The sequence below is a fragment of the Ranitomeya imitator genome, chromosome 3 (genome assembly GCF_032444005.1).
Source record: "Ranitomeya imitator isolate aRanImi1 chromosome 3, aRanImi1.pri, whole genome shotgun sequence".
Lineage (NCBI taxonomy): Eukaryota > Metazoa > Chordata > Amphibia > Anura > Dendrobatidae > Ranitomeya > Ranitomeya imitator.
The window spans coordinates 824,351,004-824,375,502 of NC_091284.1; the positions used below are offsets into that span (position 1 = coordinate 824,351,004).

Sequence of the window (24,499 nt, forward strand, 5' to 3'; positions counted from 1 at the left end):
CAAGCAAAACTTAGCTTATGCAGGGCAGACAGGCCACAAGAACGATCCATGAGAAAGCAAGACCAATACTGGAACATTGACTGGAGTGTTATGGCTGGCAATCAGGCAACACAGCGTGCAGTAATCAGCGCACATACAGAGATCTGGCAATAACCAAAAACAATAGGACGAGCTCTGAGACGTGGAATCTCTGTAGACTGCAGTACCTGATCTATCCTCACACAACTATAAGCAGCAGTGGATTGCGCCTATAACTACCTATGCAACTCGGCACTGCCTGAGGAGCTGACTAGCCTGAAGATAGAAATACAAGCCTGACTTACCTCAGAGAAATACCCCAAAGGAATAGGCAGCCCCCCACATATAATGACTGTTAGCAAGATGAAAAGACAAACGTAGGAATGAAATAGATCCAGCAAAGTGAGGCCCGATATTCTAGACAGAGCGAGGATAGCAAAGAGAACTATGCAGTCTACAAAAAACCCTAAAACGAAAACCACGCAAAGGGGCAAAAAGACCCACCGTGCCGAACTAACAGCACGGCGGTGCACCCCTTTGCTTCGCAGAGCTTCCAGCAAAAGTTAATAGCAAGCTGGACAGAAAAAACAGAAAACAAACTAGAAGCACTTATCTAGCAGAGCAGCAGGCCCAAGGAAAGATGCAGTAGCTCAGATCCAACACTGGAACATTGACAAGGAGCAAGGAAGACAGACTCAGGTGGAGCTAAATAGCAAGGCAGCCAACGAGCTCACCAAAACACCTGAGGGAGGAAGCCCAGAGACTGCAATACCACTTGTGACCACAGAAGTGAACTCAGCCACAAAATTCACAACAGTACCCCCCCCTTGAGGAGGGGTCACCGAACCCTCACCAGAACCCCCAGGCCGACCAGGATGAGCCACATGAAAGGCACGAACAAGATCTGGGGCATGGATATCAGAGGCAAAAACCCAGGAATTATCTTCCTGAGCATAACCCTTCCATTTGACCAGATACTGGAGTTTCCGTCTAGAGACACGAGAATCCAAAATCTTCTCCACAATATACTCCAATTCCCCCTCCACCAAAACAGGGGCAGGAGGCTCCACAGATGGAACCATAGGTGCCACGTATCTCCTCAACAACGACCTATGGAATACATTATGTATGGAAAAGGAGTCTGGGAGGGTCAGACGAAAAGACACCGGATTGAGAATCTCAGAAATCCTATACGGACCAATAAAACGAGGTTTAAATTTAGGAGAGGAAACCTTCATAGGAATATGACGAGAAGATAACCAAACCAGATCCCCAACACGAAGTCGGGGTCCCACACGGCGTCTGCGATTAGCGAAAAGCTGAGCCTTCTCCTGGGACAAGGTCAAATTGTCCACCACCTGAGTCCAGATCTGCTGCAACCTGTCCACCACAGAATCCACACCAGGACAGTCCGAAGACTCAACCTGTCCTGAAGAGAAACGAGGATGGAACCCAGAATTGCAGAAAAATGGAGAGACCAAGGTAGCCGAGCTGGCCCGATTATTAAGGGCGAACTCAGCCAACGGCAAAAATGACACCCAATCATCCTGGTCAGCGGAAACAAAACATCTCAGATATGTTTCCAAGGTCTGATTGGTTCGTTCGGTCTGGCCATTAGTCTGAGGATGGAAGGCCGAGGAGAAAGATAGGTCAATGCCCATCCTACCACAAAAGGCTCGCCAGAACCTCGAGACAAACTGGGAACCTCTGTCAGAAACAATATTCTCAGGAATGCCATGTAAACGAACCACATGCTGGAAGAACAAAGGCACCAAAACAGAGGAGGAAGGCAATTTAGCCAAGGGCACCAGATGGACCATTTTAGAAAAGCGATCACAGACCACCCAAATGACCGACATTTTTTGAGAAACGGGAAGGTCAGAAATGAAATCCATCGAAATATGTGTCCAAGGCCTCTTCGGGACCGGCAAGGGCAAAAGCAACCCACTGGCACGTGAACAGCAGGGCTTAGCCCTAGCACAAATTCCACAGGACTGCACAAAAGCACGCACATCCTGTGACAGAGATGGCCACCAGAAGGATCTAGCAACCAACTCCCTGGTACCAAAGATTCCTGGATGACCGGCCAGCACCGAACAATGAAGTTCAGAGATAACTTTACTAGTCCACCTATCAGGGACGAACAGTTTCTCGGCCGGACAACGATCAGGTTTATTAGCCTGAAATTTCTGCAACACTCTCCGCAAATCAGGGGAGAAGGCAGACACAATGACTCCTTCCTTGAGGATACTCGCCGGCTCAGATAGCCCCGGAGAGTCGGGAACAAAACTCCTAGACAGAGCATCCGCCTTCACATTTTTAGAGCCCGGAAGGTATGAAATCACAAAATCAAAACGAGCAAAAAATAACGACCAACGGGCCTGTCTAGGATTCAAGCGCTTGGCAGACTCAAGATAAGTAAGGTTCTTATGATCAGTCAAAACCACCACGCGATGCTTAGCACCCTCAAGCCAATGACGCCACTCCTCGAATGCCCACTTCATGGCCAGCAACTCTCGGTTGCCCACATCATAATTACGCTCAGCAGCAGAAAATTTCCTGGAAAAGAAAGCACATGGTTTGAACACTGAGCAACCAGAACCTCTCTGTGACAAAACCGCCCCTGCACCAATCTCAGAAGCATCAACCTCGACCTGGAACGGAAGAGAAACATCAGGTTGACACAACACAGGGGCACAGCAAAAACGACGCTTCAACTCCTGAAAAGCTTCCACGGCAGCAGAAGACCAATTAACCAAATCAGCACCCTTCTTGGTCAAATCGGTCAATGGTCTGGCAATGCTAGAAAAATTACAGATGAAGCGACGATAAAAATTAGCAAAGCCCAGGAATTTCTGCAGACTTTTTAGAGATGTCGGCTGAGTCCAATCCTGGATGGCCTGAACCTTAACCGGATCCATCTCGATAGTAGAAGGGGAAAAGATGAACCCCAAAAATGAAACTTTCTGCACACCGAAGAGACACTTTGATCCCTTCACGAACAAGGAATTAGCACGCAGTACCTGGAAAACCATTCTGACTTGCTTCACATGAGACTCCCAATCATCTGAGAAGATCAAAATGTCATCCAAGTAAACAATCAAGAATTTATCCAGATACTCACGGAAAATGTCATGCATAAAAGACTGAAAAACAGATGGAGCATTGGCAAGTCCGAACGGCATCACCAGATACTCAAAATGACCCTCGGGCGTATTAAATGCCGTTTTCCATTCATCTCCCTGCCTGATTCTCACCAGATTATACGCACCACGAAGATCTATCTTGGTGAACCAACTAGCCCCCTTAATCCGAGCAAACAAGTCAGAAATCAATGGCAAGGGATACTGAAACTTAACAGTGATCTTATTAAGAAGGCGGTAATCAATACACGGTCTTAGCGAACCATCCTTCTTGGCTACAAAAAAGAACCCTGCTCCCAATGGTGACGAAGATGGGCGAATATGTCCCTTCTCCAGGGACTCCTTCACATAACTGCGCATAGCGGTGTGTTCAGGTACGGACAAATTAAATAAACGACCCTTAGGGAATTTACTACCAGGAATCAAATCGATAGCACAATCACAATTCCTATGCGGAGGTAGGGCATCAGACTTGGACTCTTCAAATACATCCTGAAAGTCCGACAAGAACTCTGGGATGTCAGAAGGAATGGATGACGAAATAGACAAAAATGGAACATCACCATGTACTCCCTGACAACCCCAGCTGGTTACCGACATAGAGTTCCAATCCAATACTGGATTATGGGTTTGTAGCCATGGCAACCCCAACACGACCACATCATGCAAATTATGCAGTACCAGAAAGCGAATAACTTCCTGATGTGCAGGAGCCATGCACATGGTCAGCTGGGCCCAGTACTGAGGCTTATTCTTGGCCAAAGGTGTAGCATCAATTCCTCTCAACGGAATAGGACACCGCAAAGGCTCCAAGAAAAATCCACAACGTTTAGCATAATCCAAATCCATCAGATTCAGGGCAGCGCCTGAATCCACAAATGCCATGACAGAATACGATGACAAAGAGCACATTAAGGTAATGGACAAAAGGAATTTGGACTGTACAGTACCAATAACGGCAGAGCTATCGAACCGCCTAGTGCGTTTAGGACAATTAGAAATAGCATGAGTAGAATCACCACAATAGAAACACAGTCTGTTCAGACGTCTGTGTTCTTGCCGTTCTACTTTAGTCATAGTCCTGTCGCACTGCATAGGCTCAGGTTTACTCTCAGACAATACCGCCAGATGGTGCACAGATTTACGCTCGCGCAAGCGACGACCGATCTGAATGGCCAAGGACATAGACTCATTCAAACCAGCAGGCATAGGAAATCCCACCATTACATCCTTAAGAGCTTCAGAGAGACCCTTTCTGAACAAAGCCGCTAGTGCAGATTCATTCCACAGAGTGAGTACTGACCACTTTCTAAATTTCTGACAATATACTTCTACATCATCCTGACCCTGGCATAAAGCCAGCAGATTTTTCTCAGCCTGATCCACTGAATTAGGCTCATCGTAAAGCAATCCCAGCGCCTGGAAAAATGCATCAACATTACTCAATGCAGAATCTCCTGGTGCAAGAGAAAACGCCCAGTCCTGTGGGTCGCCGCGCAAAAAAGAAATAATAATCAAAACCTGTTGAATAGGATTACCAGAAGAATGAGGTTTCAAGGCCAAAAATAGCTTACAATTATTTCTGAAGCTCAGGAACTTAGTTCTGTCACCAAAAAACAAATCAGGAATCGGAATTCTTGGTTCTAGCATCGATTTCTGATCAATAGTATCTTGAATCTTTTGTACATTTACAACGAGATTATCCATTGAGGAGCACAGAGCCTGAATATCCATGTCCACAGCTGTGTCCTGAAGCACTCTAATGTCTAGGGGAAAAAAAAGACTGAAGACAGAGCTAAGAAAAAAAAATGATGTCAGGATTTCTTTTTTCCCTCTATTGGGAATCATTGGTGTGGCTCCTTGTACTGTTATGGCTGGCAATCAGGCAACACAGCGTGCAGTAATCAGCGCACATACAGAGATCTGGCAATAACCAAAAACAATAGGACGAGCTCTGAGACGTGGAATCTCTGTAGACTGCAGTACCTGATCTATCCTCACACAACTATAAGCAGCAGTGGATTGCGCCTATAACTACCTATGCAACTCGGCACTGCCTGAGGAGCTGACTAGCCTGAAGATAGAAATACAAGCCTGACTTACCTCAGAGAAATACCCCAAAGGAATAGGCAGCCCCCCACATATAATGACTGTTAGCAAGATGAAAAGACAAACGTAGGAATGAAATAGATCCAGCAAAGTGAGGCCCGATATTCTAGACAGAGCGAGGATAGCAAAGAGAACTATGCAGTCTACAAAAAACCCTAAAACGAAAACCACGCAAAGGGGCAAAAAGACCCACCGTGCCGAACTAACAGCACGGCGGTGCACCCCTTTGCTTCTCAGAGCTTCCAGCAAAAGTTAATAGCAAGCTGGACAGAAAAAACAGAAAACAAACTAGAAGCACTTATCTAGCAGAGCAGCAGGCCCAAGGAAAGATGCAGTAGCTCAGATCCAACACTGGAACATTGACAAGGAGCAAGGAAGACAGACTCAGGTGGAGCTAAATAGCAAGGCAGCCAACGAGCTCACCAAAACACCTGAGGGAGGAAGCCCAGAGACTGCAATACCACTTGTGACCACAGAAGTGAACTCAGCCACAGAATTCACAACACTGGAGGCCAGGAACAAAGAACTAGGTGGAGTTAAATAGAGCAGCACCTAACGACTTAACCTCGTCACCTGAGGAAGGAAACTCAGAAGCCGCAGTACCACTCTCATCCACCAAAGGAAGCTCATAGACAGAACCAGCCGAAGTACCACTCATGACCACAGGAGGGAGCTTGACCACAGAATTCACAACAGTACCCCCCCCCCCCTTGAGGAGGGGTCACCGAACCCTCACCAGAGCCCCCAGGCCGACCAGGATGAGCCAAATGAAAGGCACGAACCAGATCGGCAGCATGAACATCAGAGGCAAAGACCCAGGAATTATCTTCCTGACCATAACCCTTCCACTTAACCAGATACTGGAGTTTCCGTCTCGAAATACGAGAATCCAAAATCTTCTCCACTATATACTCCAACTCCCCCTCAACCAAAACCGGGGCAGGAGGATCAACGGATGGAACCACAGGTACCACGTTTCTCCGCAACAATGACCTATGGAATACGTTATGGATGGAAAAAGAAGCTGGAAGGGTCAAACGAAAAGACACAGGATTAAGAACCTCAGAAATCCTATATGGATCAATGAAACGAGGCTTAAACTTAGGAGAGGAAATTTTCATAGGAATATAACGAGATGACAACCAAACCAAATCCCCAACACGAAGTCGGGGACCCACACAGCGCCTGCGGTTAGCGAAACGTTGAGCCTTCTCCTGAGACAATGTCAAATTGTCCACCACATGAGTCCAAATCTGCTGCAACCTATCCACCACAGTATCCACACCAGGACAGTCAGAAGACTCAACCTGCCCTGAAGAGAAACGAGGATGGAAACCAGAATTGCAGAAAAACGGCGAAACCAAAGTAGCCGAGCTGGCCCGATTATTAAGGGCGAACTCAGCCAAAGGCAAAAAGGACACCCAATCATCCTGATCGGCAGAAACAAAACATCTCAGATATGTCTCCAAGGTCTGATTGGTTCGTTCGGTCTGGCCATTTGTCTGAGGATGGAAAGCCGAGGAAAAAGACAAATCAATGCCCATCCTAGCACAAAAGGCTCGCCAAAACCTCGAAACAAACTGGGAACCTCTGTCAGAAACGATGTTCTCCGGAATGCCATGTAAACGGACCACATGCTGGAAGAACAATGGCACCAAATCAGAGGAGGAAGGCAATTTAGACAAGGGTACCAAATGGACCATCTTAGAGAAGCGATCACAAACAACCCAAATGACCGACATTTTTTGAGAGACGGGAAGATCCGAAATAAAATCCATAGAGATATGTGTCCAGGGCCTCTTCGGGACTGGCAAGGGCAAAAGCAACCCACTGGCACAAGAACAGCAGGGCTTAGCCCGAGCACAAATCCCACAGGACTGCACAAACGAACGCACATCCCGCGACAGAGACGGCCACCAAAAGGATCTAGCTACCAAATCTCTGGTACCAAAGATTCCAGGATGACCAGCCAACACCGAACAATGAACCTCAGAGATAACTCTACTCGTCCATTTATCAGGGACAAACAGTTTCTCCGCTGGGCAACGGTCAGGTCTATTAGCCTGAAATTTTTGCAGCACCCGCCGCAAATCAGGGGAGATGGCAGACAAAATTACCCCCTCTTTAAGAATACCCGCCGGCTCAGACAAACTCGGAGAGTCGGGCACAAAACTCCTAGACAGGGCATCTGCCTTCACATTTTTAGAGCCCGGAAGGTACAAAACCACAAAGTCAAAACGGGAGAAAAACAGCGACCAACGAGCCTGTCTAGGATTCAACCGTTTGGCAGACTCGAGATAAGTCAAGTTCTTGTGATCAGTCAAGACCACCACGCGATGCTTAGCTCCTTCAAACCAATGACGCCACTCCTCGAATGCCCACTTCATGGCCAGCAACTCTCGATTGCCAACATCATAATTACGCTCAGCAGGCGAAAACTTCCTGGAAAAGAAAGCACATGGTTTCATCACTGAGCAATCAGAACCTCTCTGCGACAAAACAGCCCCTGCTCCAATCTCAGAAGCATCAACCTCGACCTGGAACGGGAGCGAAACATCTGGTTAGCACAACACAGGGGCAGAAGAAAAACGACGCTTCAACTCTTGAAAAGCTTCCACAGCAGCAGAAGACCAATTGACCACATCAGCACCCTTCTTGGTTAACTCAGGCAACGGTTTAGCAATACTAGAAAAATTATTGATGAAGCGACAATAAAAATTAGCAAAGCCCAGGAACTTTTGCAGACTCTTCAGAGATGTCGGCTGAGTCCAATCAGAAATGGCCTGAACTTTAACAGGGTCCATCTCGATAGTAGAAGGGGAAAAAATGAACCCCAAAAATGAAACCTTCTGAACACAAAAGAGACACTTTGACCCCTTCACAAACAAAGAATTCGCACGCAGAACCTGGAACACCATTCTGACCTGCTTCACGTGAGACTCCCAATCAAACGAGAAGACCAAAATATCATCCAAGTATACAATCAGGAATTTATCCAGGTACTCTCGGAAGATGTCATGCATAAAGGACTGAAACACTGATGGAGCATTAGAAAGCCCGAATGGCAAAACCAGGTACTCAAAATGGCCCTCGGGCGTATTAAATGCTGTTTTCCATTCATCGCCCTGTTTAATACGCACAAGATTATACGCACCACGAAGATCTATCTTGGTGAACCAACTAGCCCCCTTAATCCGAGCAAACAAATCAGACAGCAGCGGCAAGGGGTACTGAAATTTGACTGTGATTTTATTTAGAAGGCGGTAATCAATACAAGGTCTCAGCGAACCATCCTTCTTGGCCACAAAAAAGGGTTATGGACTTGTAGCCATGGCAACCCCAACACGACCACATCATGCAGATTATGCAACACCAAAAAGCGAATATCCTCCTGATGCGCAGGAGCCATGCACATGGTCAGCTGGGTCCAGTACTGAGGCTTATTCTTGGCCAAAGGCGTAGCATCAATTCCTCTCAATGGAATAGGATACTGCAAGGGCTCCAAGAAAAACCCACAGCGCCTAGCATACTCCAAGTCCATCAAATTCAGGGCAGCGCCTGAATCCACAAATGCCATGACAGAATAGGATGACAAAGAGCAGATCAAAGTAACGGACAAAAGAAATTTTGACTGTACCGTACCAATGGTGGCAGACCTAGCGAACCGCTTAGTGCGCTTAGGACAATCGGAGATAGCATGAGTGGAATCACCACAGTAAAAACACAGCCCATTCTGACGTCTGTGTTCTTGCCTTTCAGCTCTGGTCAAAGTCCTATCGCACTGCATAGGCTCAGGTCCATGCTCAGATAATACCGCCAAATGGTGCACAGTTTTACGCTCACGCAAGCGTCGACCGATCTGAATGGCCAAAGACATAGACTCATTCAGACCAGCAGGCATAGGAAATCCCATGACATCCTTAAGGGCTTCAGAGAGACCTTTTCTGAAAATTGCTGCCAGCGCACATTCATTCCATTGAGTGAGCACAGACCACTTCCTAAACTTCTGACAATATATCTCTACCTCATCCTGACCCTGAGACAGAGCCAGCAAATTTTTCTCTGCCTGATCCACTGAATTAGGTTCCTCATACAGCAATCCGAGCGCCAGAAAAAACGCATCAATATTACATAATGCCGGATCTCCTGGCGCAAGGGAAAATGCCCAGTCTTGAGGGTCGCCACGTAATAAAGAAATAATGATCTTAACTTGTTGAACTGGGTCACCAGAGGAGCGGGGTTTCAAGGCCAGAAACAGTTTACAATTATTCTTAAAACTCAGAAACTTAGCTCTATCTCCAGAAAACAAATCAGGAATAGGAATTCTTGGCTCTAACATAGAATTCTCAACCACAAAGTCTTGAATATTTTGTACTCTTGCAGTGAGATGATCCACACAAGAAGACAGATCTTTAATGTCCATCACTACACCTGTGTCCTGAACCACCCAAATGTCTAGGGGAAAAGAAAGACAAAACACAGTATAGAGAAAAAAAAATGGTCTCAGAACTTCTCTTTTCCCTCTATTGAGAAGCATTAGTACTTTGGGCCTCCAGTACTGTTATGAACAGGTGATTCAGAACCACAATGGACCTAGTGGTTAAGAGCACACAAAGTGACCTGATAGTTACTAACATAGGACGAGCTCTGAGACGTGGGAACTCTGCTGACCGCAATCCCTAATCCTATCATACCACACTAGAGGTAGCCGTGGATTGCGCCTAATGCTCCCTATGCAACTCGGCACAGCCTGAGAAACTAGCTAGCCCTGAAGATAGAAAAATAAGCCTACCTTGCCTCAGAGAAATTCCCCAAAGGAAAAGGCAGCCCCCCGCATATAATGACTGTGAGTTAAGATGAAAATACAAACACAGAGATGAAAGAGATTTTAGCAAAGTGAGGCCCGACTTACTGAATAGACCGAGGATAGTAAAGATAGCTTTGCGGTCAGCACAAAAACCTACAAACAACCACGCAGAGGGGCAAAAAGACCCTCCGCACCGACTAACGGTACGGAGGTGCTCCCTCTGCGTCTCAGAGCTTCCAGCAAGCATTGACTGGAGGCCAGGAACAAAGAACTAGGTGGAGTTAAATAGAGCAGCACCTAACGACTTAACCTGGTCACCTGAGGAAGGGAACTCAGAAGCCGCAGCCCCACTCACATCCACCAGAGGAAGCTCATAGACAGAACCAGCCAAAGTACCACTCATGACCACAGGAGGGAGCTTGACCACAGAATTCACAACATGCAGGCTTCACAGTGCCTGCTCTGAGCAGGCTCTGTGAAGCCACCTCCCTCCCTGCAGGACCTGGATCCGCGGCCATCTTGGATCCGGGGCTGGAGCAGGCAGGGAGGGAGGTAAGACCCTCGCAGCAACGCGATCACATCGCGTTGCTGCGGGGGGCTCAGGGAAGCCCGCAGGGAGCCCCCTCCCTGCGGGAAGCTTCCCTATACCGCCGGCACATCGTGATCATCTTTGATCGCGGTGTGCCAGGGGTTAATGTGCCGGGGGCGGTCCGTGACCGCTCCTGGCAGATAGTGCCGGATGTCAGCTGAGCGCTGCCGATCGCATATGACGTACTATCCCGTCGGTGGTCATAGGGGCCCACCCCACCTCGACGGGATAGTACATCTAATGTCAGAAAGGGGTTAACTAGTAAACAAGTAAAATGTTGAAGATTTATCAATCATCTAATATATAAAGCTGAATGTGTGTGTGTGTGTGTGTGTGTGTGTATGTATGTCCGGGATTGGCATCTGTACCATCGCAGCTACAGCCACAAAATTTTGCACAGTCACACGTCTGGACCCCGAGAGCGTCATAGGCTATATTGTGAGGCGAAATTTTAACCCCGCGCGTTCCAATTCACCAAACAATTTTGCCCCTATCTACATAATGGGGAAAAAGTGAAAGGAAAAGTGTTGGAGGCGTCGCAGCTACAGCCACACGTCTGGACCCCGAGAGCGTCATAGGCTATATTGTGAGGTGAAATTTTAAACCCGCGCTTTCCAATTCACCAAACAATTTTGACTTTATCTACATAATGGGGAAAAGTGAAAGGAAAAGTGTTGGAGGCAAATTGACAGCTGCCAGATGTGAACAAGGGGGACTTGAAGAATGAGAGCAATGGCGCCAAAGAGTATATACCGTACAGTTGCTAAGGTGGGGCCCCGACATGGGATACTCACCACACATAGGAATATGAACACACACACAAAATGTGCTTGAACACATATCACCCTCAGCACACATTTCACCACACATACACCAACCTCGCCACATAAAAGTCGAAACACAAAAGTCGCCGCTCAAAACTCGCCACGCGCAAAACTCGCCACATGCAAAAACTAGGCTCACGCAAAACTCGCCACAAGTGCAAAACTCACCTCATGGAAAACTCGCCACACGCAAAACTTGCACACGCAGAAAAATTGCCACATGCACAAAAGTTGCAACACATGCAAAAGTTGCCTCACACAAAACTTGCACATACTCAAAAGGTACTACACATAAAACTCACCACGCGCAAAACTCGCCATGCGCAAAACTTGCTGCACACAACTTGCTACACTAACCTGTCACATGCAACTCGACACACAAAAAGTTGCTACACGCATGTTGCCACACAAAACTCATCTCACAAAAGTCGCTACTTGCATGTCGCCACACACAACTCAACACACACAACTTGACAAACGAAACTCGCCCTAAAACACACACAAGTTTGGTATTATCCTTCAAAAATAAAAATCTGATTAATAAGCAGACAAACTACAAGAGCAATAAATGTACCATATAGGAAATACAACAGCTGTCAGTCACATGACCTGTCTATTATGTGTATGTGTGAGCTAATATATACTGCCAGGGGGGAGGGCTTCCTGTTGGCTGGGGATTTATCAGGCTGCCAATTTAGCTTACAAATACTGATGTAAAAATACTGACCAAATAACGTGTGAATGTGGCCTAATACAGGAGGAGATGACACACAAGTATACACTATATACAGGAGAGATGGCACACAGGTATATACTATATACAGGAGGAGATGACACAGATATATACTATATACAGGAGGAGATGACACAGATATATACTATATACAGGAGGAGATGACATATAGGTATATACTATATACAGGAGCAGATGACCTACAGGTATATACTATATACAGGAGGAGATGACACACAGGTATATACTATAAACAGGAGCAGATGACCTACAGGTATATACTATATACAGGAGGAGATGACATACAGGTATATACTATATATAGAAGGAGAAGACATACAGGTATATACTATATATAGGAGGAGATGACATACAGGTATATACTATATATAGGGGAGATGACATACAGGTATATACTATATACAGGGGAGATGACAGCAGGTATATACTATATACAGGGGAGATGACAAACATGTATATACTGAGGTGAAAATGAGAGGTGTGAGGTGAAAATGAAAAGGTGTGAGTGCAAAATGAGAGGAGTGAGGGAAAATAGTGGTGTGATCGGAAAATGTGAGGTCGAAATGACAAGTGTTAGGGGGAATGAGAGGAGTGAGGGAGAAAATGAGAGGTGTGAGGGAGAAAATGAGAGATGTGAGGGGGAAAATGAAAGATGTGATTGGGAAAATGAGAGGCATGCTGGGAAAATAAGAGAAGTGAGGTGCTATAACTAACCACAGATATTTACTATGCCCAGGCAACGCCGGGCTCTTCAGCTAGTTTAAAATAAAAATGGTCTTTGTTGATGACAATCAACATGAGACAGACAAACTATTATTTCTTGAGAGAATTCCATCATGTCTTTGACCCACTCCATGTATCTGGCGGTATAGCAATGTCCTGACATCTCATAACTCCCCCAGCACGTTCGTCACGCTACAAAAATGCTGATGTTACACCCGGCCTTAATATTCAGCAACTCATCCATCTTCATCACTGCTACAAGGCGAGAGGCACAACACCGACATCACAGCTCAATCCATCTCCAGAGACTAAACGCCAATAACAGGAAACCACTAAATCATCGCACTTATAAAGTCAGCAGCCGATCTGATAAACTGAGCCCAAAATATTCACTCCAACTGTAATACTAAAACCTGTGTACAAGAATCCTGGAAAGTTAGAGTCGGAATGGACCTCACAGCGTCCAACCCCTGCTCAATGCAGGATTCACTAAATCATCCCAGACAGATGTCTGTCCAGCATCTGTTTGAAGACTTCCATTGAAGGAGAACTCACCACCTCTCGTGGCCGCCTGTTCCACTCACTGATCACCCTCACTGTCACAAAGGTTTTTCTAATATCTAATCTGTATCTTCTATCTTTCAGTTTTATTCCATTGCTTCTCGTGTTTCCATGTGCAAATTAGAATAATGATGATCCCTCTACACTGTGACAGCCCTTCAGATATTTGTAGACAGCTATTAAGTCTGCTCTTAGCCTTCTTTTTTGCAAGCTAAACATACCCAGATCCTTTAACCGTTCCTCGTAGGACATACTTTGCAGTCCGCTGACCATCCCGGTAGCTCTTCTCTGAACTTGCTCCAGTTTTTCAAAGTCTTTTTTTTTTTTAAATGTGGTGGGCAGAACTGGACACAGTATTCCAGATGAGGCCTGACCAAGGAGGAGTAGAGGTGGATAATTACTTCACGTGATCTAGACTCTATGCCTCTTAATACATCCTAGAACTATGTTTGACTTTTTTTTGCTGCTGCATCACACCGTGGACTCATGTGCAGTCTGTGATCTATTAGAATACCACTTTTTCACACGTGCTGTTGCTTAGTTCTATACTTCCCATTCTGTAGATATAATTTTTGTTTTTCTTACCCAGAAGAGGAATCTTGCATTTCTTCCAGTTAGATACCGTTCTATTAGTCGCTGCCCATTGTTCAAGCTTCTCTAGATTCTTCTGAATTGTCTTCTCTAGTGGTCGTTATCCCTCCTACCTTTGCATTGTCTGTAAATTTTATTAGTTCACCTTCAGTTCCCTTATCTAGACCATTTATAGAAATGTTGAATAACACTGGAGCCAGGACAGAGCCTTACGGTATCCCACTTGAAACAGTCCTCCAACTGGATGTGAAACCATTTATCACCCCGAGTACAATCCCTGAGCCAGTTATGAATCCACCTAACTGTAGCCTTGTCAATCCTATATTTAATCATTTATTCAATAATGATAGTATGAGATACTTTATCAAATGTGCTTTGCTGAAGTCGAGAAATACTATATCTACCGCATTTCCCTGATCCATCCAGTCAGTGATTCTGTCATAGAAGAAAATTAGATTAGTCTGGCAAGACTTGTTTGCTACAAACCAATGCTGGCTCTGGTTAACTGTATTCTTATCTAATTACTTACATACAGGCTGTTTAATAATTTGCGCAAATATCTTTACTGGTATAGAAGTAAGGCTCACTGGCCTGTAATTTCCAGGCTCCATCTTCTTTACTTTTTTGAAGATAGGAACAACATTTGCCCTTCTCCAATCTTATCTTCTGGAACTTCTCCTGCTCTCCGACAATTTTCAAAGATTCTGGTAAGTGGTTCTACAATTTCCTCTGCTAACTCTTTCAGTATCCTAGAATATACCGTAATTCACCTGGACCAAGAAATGTAAATTATCTAAGTTCCCTCACCATCTCTCATATTTATGGATAGTGTGGATTCTTTTATTCCTTCGATGGCACCGTGAAAATCAGTTGATGTTACATTTGCTTTCTTAGTGAACATACACGCAAAACAGGAATTTTTCCACTCTACTCAAAATCATTTTTGACCACTCCACCTTTTTCATCCTGTAAAAATCCTATACCATCTTTTACTTTTCCATCGCGTTTGGCAAACCCCCAAAATCCTTTTTTTGCTGCTTTTGGTCTCCGTTGCAAGCCTCACTTCATTACTGGCTTTAGCTACTCTAACTCTTGTCCTGCATTCCCAGCAGACAACATTATATTCTTCTTTAAATATGCCCCCTCTTTCCATTTCATATACATTTCTTTTTTCCTTTTTATCAAGTGATTAGTACGGTGTTCATCCATCCTGGTCTCTCGAAATGCTTACAATCCTTTTCGGGATTGCTACCGATTGCAGTGAGAATTTTTTTTGCAAACTCTCCCAAACATAATTACTATAATACTGCCCCTATATACAAGAATATAACTACTATAATACTGCTCCTATGTACAAGAATATACAGTAACTACTATAATACTGCCCCTATGTACAAGAATATAACTACTATAATACTGCTCCTATGTACAGAATATAACTACTATAATACTGCCCCCTATGTGCAAGAATATAACTACTATAATACTGCTCTTATATACAAGAATATCACTACTATAATACTATGTACTAGGTACAAAAATATAACTACTATAATACTGCTCCTATGTACAAGAATATAACTACTGTAATACTGCCCCCCATGTACAAGAATATAATTATTATAATACTGCTCCCTATGAACAAGAATATAACTACTATAATACTGCCCCTATGTACAAGAATATAACTACTATAATACTGCCCCTATGTACTAGAATATAACTACTATAATACTGCTCCTATGTACAAGAATATAACTACTATAATACTGCCCCTATATACAAGAATATAACTACTATAATACTGCCCCCATGTACAAGAATATAACTACTATAATACTGCTCCTATGTACAAGAATATAACTACTATAATACTGCCCCTATGTACAAGAATATAATTATTATAATACTGCTCCTATGTACAAGAATATAACTACTATAATACTGCTCCTATGTACAAGAATATAACTACTATAATACTGCTCCTATGTACAAGAATATAACTACTATAATACTGCCCCTATGTACTAGAATATAACTACTATAATACTGCCCCCATGTACAAGAATATAACTACTATAATACTGCCCCTATGTACAAGAATATAACTACTATAATACTGCCCCCTATGTACAAGAATATAACTACTACAATACTGCCCCCATGTACAAGAATATAACTACTATAATACTGCCCCCATGTACAAGAATATAACTACTATAATACTGCCCCTATGTTCAAGAATATAACTACTAATATACTGCTCCTATGTACAAGAATATAACTACTATAATACTGCCCCTATGTACAAGAATATAACTACTATAATACTGCCCCCTATGTACAAGAATATAACTACTATAATACTGCTCCTATGTACAAGAATATAACTACTATAATACTGCCCCCCATGTGCAAGAATATAACTACTATAATACTGCTCTTATATACAAGAATATCACTACTATAATACTGCTCCCATGTACAAGAATATAACTACTATAATACTGTTCCTATGTACAAGAATATAACTACTATAATACTGCCCCCATGTACAAGAATATAACTACTATAATACTGCCCCTATGTACAAGAATATAACTACTATAATACTGCCCCCATGTACAAGAATATAACTACTATAATACTGCCCCCATGTACAAGAATATAACTACTATAATACTGCCCCTATGTTCAAGAATATAACTACTATTATACTGCTCCTATGTACAAGAATATAACTACTATAATACTGCCCCTATGTACAAGAATATAACTACTATAATACTGCCCCCTATGTACAAGAATATAACTACTATAATACTGCTCCTATGTACAAGAATATAACTACTAAAATACTGCTCCTATGTACAAGAATATAACTACTATAATACTGCCCCTATGTACAAGAATATAACTACTATAATACTGCCCCTATATACAAGAATATAACTACTATAATACTGCTCATATGTACAAGAATATAACTACTATAATACTGCCCCTATGTACAAGAATATAACTACTATAATACTGCCCCCTATGTGCAAGAATATAACTACTATAATACTGCTCTTATATACAAGAATATCACTACTATAATACTATGTACAAAAATATAACTACTATAATACTGCTCCTATGTACAAGAATATAACTACTATAATACTGCCCCTATGTACAAGAATATAACTACTATAATACTGCCCCTATGTACTAGAATATAACTACTATAATACTGCTCCTATGTACAAGAATATAACTACTATAATACTGCCCCTATATACAAGAATATAACTACTATAATACTGCCCCCATGTACAAGAATATAACTACTATAATACTGCTCCTATGTACAAGAATAGAACTACTATAATACTGCCCCCTATGTACAAGAATATAACTACTATAATACTGCTCATATGTACAAGAATATAACTACTATAATACTGCCCCCTATGTACAAGAATATAACTACTATAATACTGCTCCTATGTACAAGAATATAACTACTATAATACTGCTCCTATGTACAAGAATATAACTACTATAATACTGCCCCTATGTACAAGAATATAACTACTATAATACTGCCCCTATATACAAGAATATAACTACTATAATACTGCTCCTATGTACAAGAATATAACTACTATAATACTGTCCCTATGTACAAGAATATAACTACTATAATACTGCCCCCTATGTGCAAGAATATAACTACTATAATACTGCTCTTATATACAAGAATATCACTACTATAATACTATGTACTAGGTACAAAAATATAACTACTATAATACTGCTCCTATGTACAAGAATATAACTACTATAATACTGCTCCTATGTACAAGAATATAACTACTATAATACTGCCCCCATGTACAAGAATATAACTACTATAATACTGCCCCTATGTACAAGAATATAACTACTATAATACTGCCCCCTATGTACAAGAATATAACTACTATAATACTGCTCCTATGTACAAGAATATAACTACTATAATACTGCCCCTATGTACATGTCCTATGACGCCTTTCTCTATGGAGGGAATCTGACAGATACTCACCAATTAAACTCATTGTAGTCGTTGTGAACTTCCCACCAGAAGTAGAACCATGTGAGAGTGAGGAAGAAGGTGAATGTGAGGATCATAAACCATAAAAGCTCCCACTGTGGATAAAGAGAGGAGTAAGGATGAGGATGATGGCAGATGAGTACAATATATGACTGATCATTACATGTAATGGACATTTCCAGTTTTATTTAAATGAAAACTTCTACATCTTTCTAATACACTTTGCATTTACATTTTTCTCCATTTTGCCTGATTGTTTACAGCTGAAGACCTCGTGACAATTACTCTGATACACTGAAGTGAATCTTTCTGCAGGTTGAGGATTACGGAAAAGAAAAGAGAAAAAATTGGCAACGTTTTTGGATTTAAGATTTTTAAGAAATCAAATTTCATCCATATCATAATCATCCAGTAGCTGCACATAGTGGAGCCTTCAGAGGGTTAATCATTTCAGGGTCATTATTCTGACAGCCGGAATGTGAAATATTTTAGGATTTAACATTCTGTCTCTGTCCTGTGCTCGGAGATATCCATCTTTTTTTTGGCCAGGACTTCATTAAAGATAAGAAGCCAAGGCTGTCCGTGGAAAATAACCGAACTTACACCCCGACCTTCACATACACACGGTACAGAAGTTAAAGGGGAACTCTTGGTTATCGGTTAGAGAAAGGTCTTTGAACCACTTCTCCAGCAAATATTCATACCTGAGGCTGCAATCAATAAGTTTGTACATACAGATAAACTTCAAGCTAGACAGACCAATAAGAAGGTGCTATGGAGCCCACCTCTAGGGGGAGCTCCCGGTATACAGAGATACATGATAAGATCCTGTCTGTAGTCACCACTAGGGGGAGCTCCCTGTATACAGAGATACATGATAAGATCCTGTCTGCAGCCACCACTAGGGGGAGCTCCCTGTATACAGAGATGCATGATAAGATCCTTTCTGCAGTCACCACGAGGGGGAGCTCCCTGTATACAGAGATACATGATAAGATCCTGTCTGCAGTCACCACTAGGGGGAGCTCCCTGTATACAGAGATACATGATAAGATCCTGTCTGCAGTCACCACTAGGGGGAGCTCCCTGTACACAGAGATACATGATAAGATCCTGTCTGCAGCCACCACTAGGAGGAGCTCTCTGTATACAGAGATACATGATAAGATCCTGTCTGCAGCCACCACTAGGGGGAGCTCCCTGTATACAGAGATACATGATAAGATCCTGTCTGCAGCCACCACTAGGGGGAGCTCCCTGTACACAGAGATACATGATAAGATCCTGTCTGCAGTCACCACTAGGGGGAGCTCCCGGTATACAGAGATACATGATAAGATCCTGTCTGCAGTCACCACTAGGGGGAGCTCTCTGTATACAGAGATGCATGATAAGATCCTGTCTGCAGTCACCACTAGGGGGAGCTCCCTGTATACAGAGATACATGATAAGATCCTTTCTGCAGTCACCACTAGGGGGAGCTCTCTGTATACAGAGATGCATGATAAGATCCTGTCTGCAGTCACCACTAGGGGGAGCTCCCTGTATACAGAGATACATGATAAGATCCTTTCTGCAGTCACCACTAGGGGGAGCTCTCTGTATACAGAGATGCATGATAAGATCCTGTCTGCAGTCACCACTAGGGGGAGCTCCCGGTATACAGAGATACATGATAAGATTCTGTCTGCAGTCACCACTAGGGGGAGCTCCCTGTATACAGAGATACATGATAAGATCCTTTCTGCAGTCACCACTAGGAGGAGCTCCCTGTATACAGAGATACATGATAAGATCCTGTCTGCAGCCACCACTAAGGGGAGCTCCCGGTATACAGAGATACATGATAAGATTCTGTCTGCAGTCACCACTAGGGGGAGCTCCCTGTATAGAGAGATACATGATAAGATTCTGTCTGCAGTCACCACTAGGGGGAGCTCCCTGTATACAGAGATACATGATAAGATTCTGTCTGCAGTCACCACTAGGGGGAGCTCCCTGTATACAGAGATACATGATAAGATCCTGTCTGCAGCCACCACTAGGGGGAGCTCCCTGTACACAGAGATACATGATAAGATCCTGTCTGCAGTCACCACTCGGGGGAGCTCCCTGTATACAGAGATACATGATAAGATCCTGTCTGCAGCCACCAATAGGGGGAGCTCCCTGTATAGAGAGATACATGATAAGATCCTGTCTGCAGTCACCACTAGGGGGAGCTCCCTGTATACAGAGATACATGATAAGATCCTGTCTGCAGCCACCACTAGGGGGAGCTCCCTGTATACAGAGATACATGATAAGATCCTGTCTGCAGTCACCACTAGGGGGAGCTCCCTGTATAGAGAGATACATGATAAGATCCTGTCTTCAGCCACCACTAGGGGGAGCTCCCTGTATACAGAGATACATGATAAGATCCTGTCTGCGGCCACCACTAGAGGGAGCTTCCTGTATACAGAGATACATGATAAGATCCTGTCTGCAGCCACCACTAGGGGGAGCTCCCGGTATACAGAGATACATAAGATCCTGTCTGCAGTCACCACTAGGGGGAGCTCCCTGTCTACATAGATACATGATAAGATCCTGTCTACAGCCACCACTAGGGGGAGCTCCCGGTATACAGAGATACATAAGATCCTGTCTGCAGTCACCACTAGGGGGAGCTCCCTGTCTACATAGATACATGATAAGATCCTGTCTGCAGCCACCACTAGGGGGAGCTCCCTGTATACAGAGATACATAAGATCCTGTCTGCAGTCACCACTAGGGGGAGCTCCCTGTCTACATAGATACATGATAAGATCCTGTCTGCAGCCACCACTAGGGGGGCTCCCTGTATAAAGAGATACATAAGATCCTGTCTGCAGCCACCACTAGGGGGAGCTCCCTGTCTACATAGATACATGATAAGATTCTGTCTGCAGCCACCACTAGGGGGAGCTCCCTGTATACAGAGATACATGATAAGATTCTGTCTGCAGCCACCACTAGGGGGAGCTCCCTGTATACAGAGATACATGATAAGATTCTGTCTGCAGCAACCACTAGGGAGAGCTCCCTGTCTACAGAGATACATGATAAGATCCTGTCTGCAGTCACCACTAGGGGGAGCCCCCTGTATACACAGATACATGATAAGATCCTGTGTGCAGCCACCACTATGGGGAGCTACCTGTATACAGAGATACATGATAACATCCTGTCTGCAGCCACCACTAGGGGGAGCTCCCTGTATACAGAGATACATGATAAGATCCTGTCTGCAGCCACCACTAGGGGGAGCTCCCTGTATACAGAGATACATGATAAGATCCTGTCTGTAGCCACCACTAGGGGGCGCTCCCTGTATACAGAGATACATGATAAGATCCTGTCTGCAGCCACCACTAGGGGGAGCTCCCTGTATACAGAGATACATGATAAGATACTGTCTGCAGCCACCACTAGGGGGAGCTCCCTGTATACAGAGATACATGATAAGATCCTGTCTGCAGTCACCACTAGGGGGAGCTCCCTGTATACAGACATACATAAGATCCTGTCTTCAGCCACCACTAGGGGGAGCTCCCTGTATACAGAGATACATGATAAGATTCTGTCTGCAGCCACCACTAGGGGGAGCTCCCTGTATACAGAGATACATGATAAGATCCTGTCTGCAGTCACCACTAGGGGGAGCTCCTTGTATACACAGATACATGATAAGATCCTGTGTGCAGCCACCACTAGGGGGAGCTACCTGTATACAGATACATGATAAGATCCTGTCTGCAGCCACCACTAGGGGGAGCTCCCTGTATACAGAGATACATGATAAGATCCTGTCTGCAGTCACCACTAGGGGGAGCTCCCTGTATACAGACATACATAAGATCCTGTCTTCAGCCACCACTAGGGGGAGCTCCCTGTATACAGAGATACATGATAAGATTCTGTCTGCAGCCACCACTAGGGGGAGCTCCCTGTATACAGAGATACATGATAAGATCCTGTCTGCAGTCACCACTAGGGGGAGCTCCCTGTATACACAGATACATGATAAGATCCTGTGTGCAGCCACCACTAGGGGGAGCTACCTGTATACAGATACATGATAAGATCCTGTCTGCAGCCACCACTAGGGGGAGCTCGCTGTATACAGAGATACATGATAAGATCCTGTCTGTAGCCACCACTAGGGGGCGCTCCCTGTATACAGAGATACATGATAACATCATGTCTGCAGCCACCACTAGGGGGAGCTCCCTGTATACAGAGATACATGATAAGATCCTGTCTGCAGCCACCATTAGGGGGAGCTCCCTGTATACAGAGATGCATGATAAGATCCTGTCTGCAGTCACCACTAGGGGGAGCTCCCGGTATACAGAGATACATGATAAGATTCTGTCTGAAGTCACCACTAGGGGGAGCTCCCTGTATACAGAGATACATGATAAGATCCTTTCTGCAGTCACCACTAGGAGGAGCTCCCTGTATACAGAGATACATGATAAGATCCTGTCTGCAGCCACCACTAGGGGGAGCTCCCTGTATACAGAGATACATGATAAGATTCTGTCTGCAGTCACCACTAGGGGGATCTCCCTGTATAGAGAGATACATGATAAGATTCTGTCTGCAGTCACCACTAGGGGGAGCTCCCTGTATACAGAGATACATGATAAGATTCTGTCTGCAGCCACCACTAGGGGGAGCTCCCTGTACACAGAGATACATGATAAGATCCTGTCTGCAGTCACCACTCGGGGGAGCTCCCTGTATACAGAGATACATGATAAGATCCTGTCTGCAGCCACCAATAGGGGGAGCTCCCTGTATAGAGAGATACATGATAAGATCCTGTCTGCAGTCACCACTAGGGGGAGCTCCCTGTATACAGAGATACATGATAAGATCCTGTCTGCAGCCACCACTAGGGGGAGCTCCCTGTATACAGAGATACATGATAAGATCCTGTCTGCAGTCACCACTAGGGGGAGCTCCCTGTATAGAGAGATACATGATAAGATCCTGTCTTCAGCCACCACTAGGGGGAGCTCCCTGTATACAGAGATACATGATAAGATCCTGTCTGCGGCCACCACTAGAGGGAGCTTCCTGTATACAGAGATACATGATAAGATCCTGTCTGCAGTCACCACTAGGGGGAGCTCCCTGTATACAGAGATACATGATAAGATCCTGTCTGCAGCCACCACTAGGGGGAGCTCCCTGTCTACATAGATACATGATAAGATTCTGTCTGCAGCCACCACTAGGGGGAGCTCCCTGTATACAGAGATACATGATAAGATTCTGTCTGCAGCCACCACTAGGGGGAGCTCCCTGTATACAGAGATACATGATAAGATTCTGTCTGCAGCAACCACTAGGGAGAGCTCCCTGTCTACAGAGATACATGATAAGATCCTGTCTGCAGTCACCACTAGGGGGAGCTCCCTGTATACACAGATACATGATAAGATCCTGTGTGCAGCCACCACTATGGGGAGCTACCTGTATACAGAGATACATGATAACATTCTGTCTGCAGCCACCACTAGGGGGAGCTCCCTGTATACAGAGATACATGATAAGATCCTGTCTGCAGCCACCACTAGGGGGAGCTCCCTGTATACAGAGATACATGATAAGATCCTGTCTGTAGCCACCACTAGGGGGCGCTCCCTGTATACAGAGATACATGATAAGATCCTGTCTGCAGCCACCACTAGGGGGAGCTCCCTGTATACAGAGATACATGATAAGATACTGTCTGCAGCCACCACTAGGGGGAGCTCCCTGTATACAGAGATACATGATAAGATCCTGTCTGCAGTCACCACTAGGGGGAGCTCCCTGTATACAGACATACATAAGATCCTGTCTTCAGCCACCACTAGGGGGAGCTCCCTGTATACAGAGATACATGATAAGATTCTGTCTGCAGCCACCACTAGGGGGAGCTCCCTGTATACAGAGATACATGATAAGATTCTATCTGCAGTCACCACTAGGGGGAGCTCCCTGTATACACAGATACATGATAAGATCCTGTGTGCAGCCACCACTAGGGGGAGCTCCCTGTATACACAGATACATGATAAGATCCTGTGTGCAGCCACCACTAGGGGGAGCTACCTGTATACAGAAACATGATAAGATCCTGTCTGCAGCCACCACTAGGGGGAGCTCGCTGTATACAGAGATACATGATAAGATCCTGTCTGTAGCCACCACTAGGGGGCGCTCCCTGTATACAGAGATACATGATAACATCATGTCTGCAGCCACCACTAGGGGG

At 44.5% G+C, this 24,499-nt stretch overlaps 1 protein-coding gene across 3 annotated transcripts in view; it reads right to left on the reverse strand.

Annotated features, from left to right (window-relative positions):
- Window positions 1-24,499, reverse strand: part of LOC138671321 (glycerophosphodiester phosphodiesterase domain-containing protein 5-like) — a 223,757-nt gene that overhangs the window by 48,601 nt on the left and 150,657 nt on the right. For all 3 annotated transcript variants that reach the window (XM_069759409.1, XM_069759408.1, XM_069759410.1), the window contains exon 3: window positions 18,195-18,298. In XM_069759409.1, the coding sequence (XP_069615510.1) occupies window positions 18,195-18,298 (104 nt within the window). The remainder of the gene's footprint in view (window positions 1-18,194; window positions 18,299-24,499) is intronic.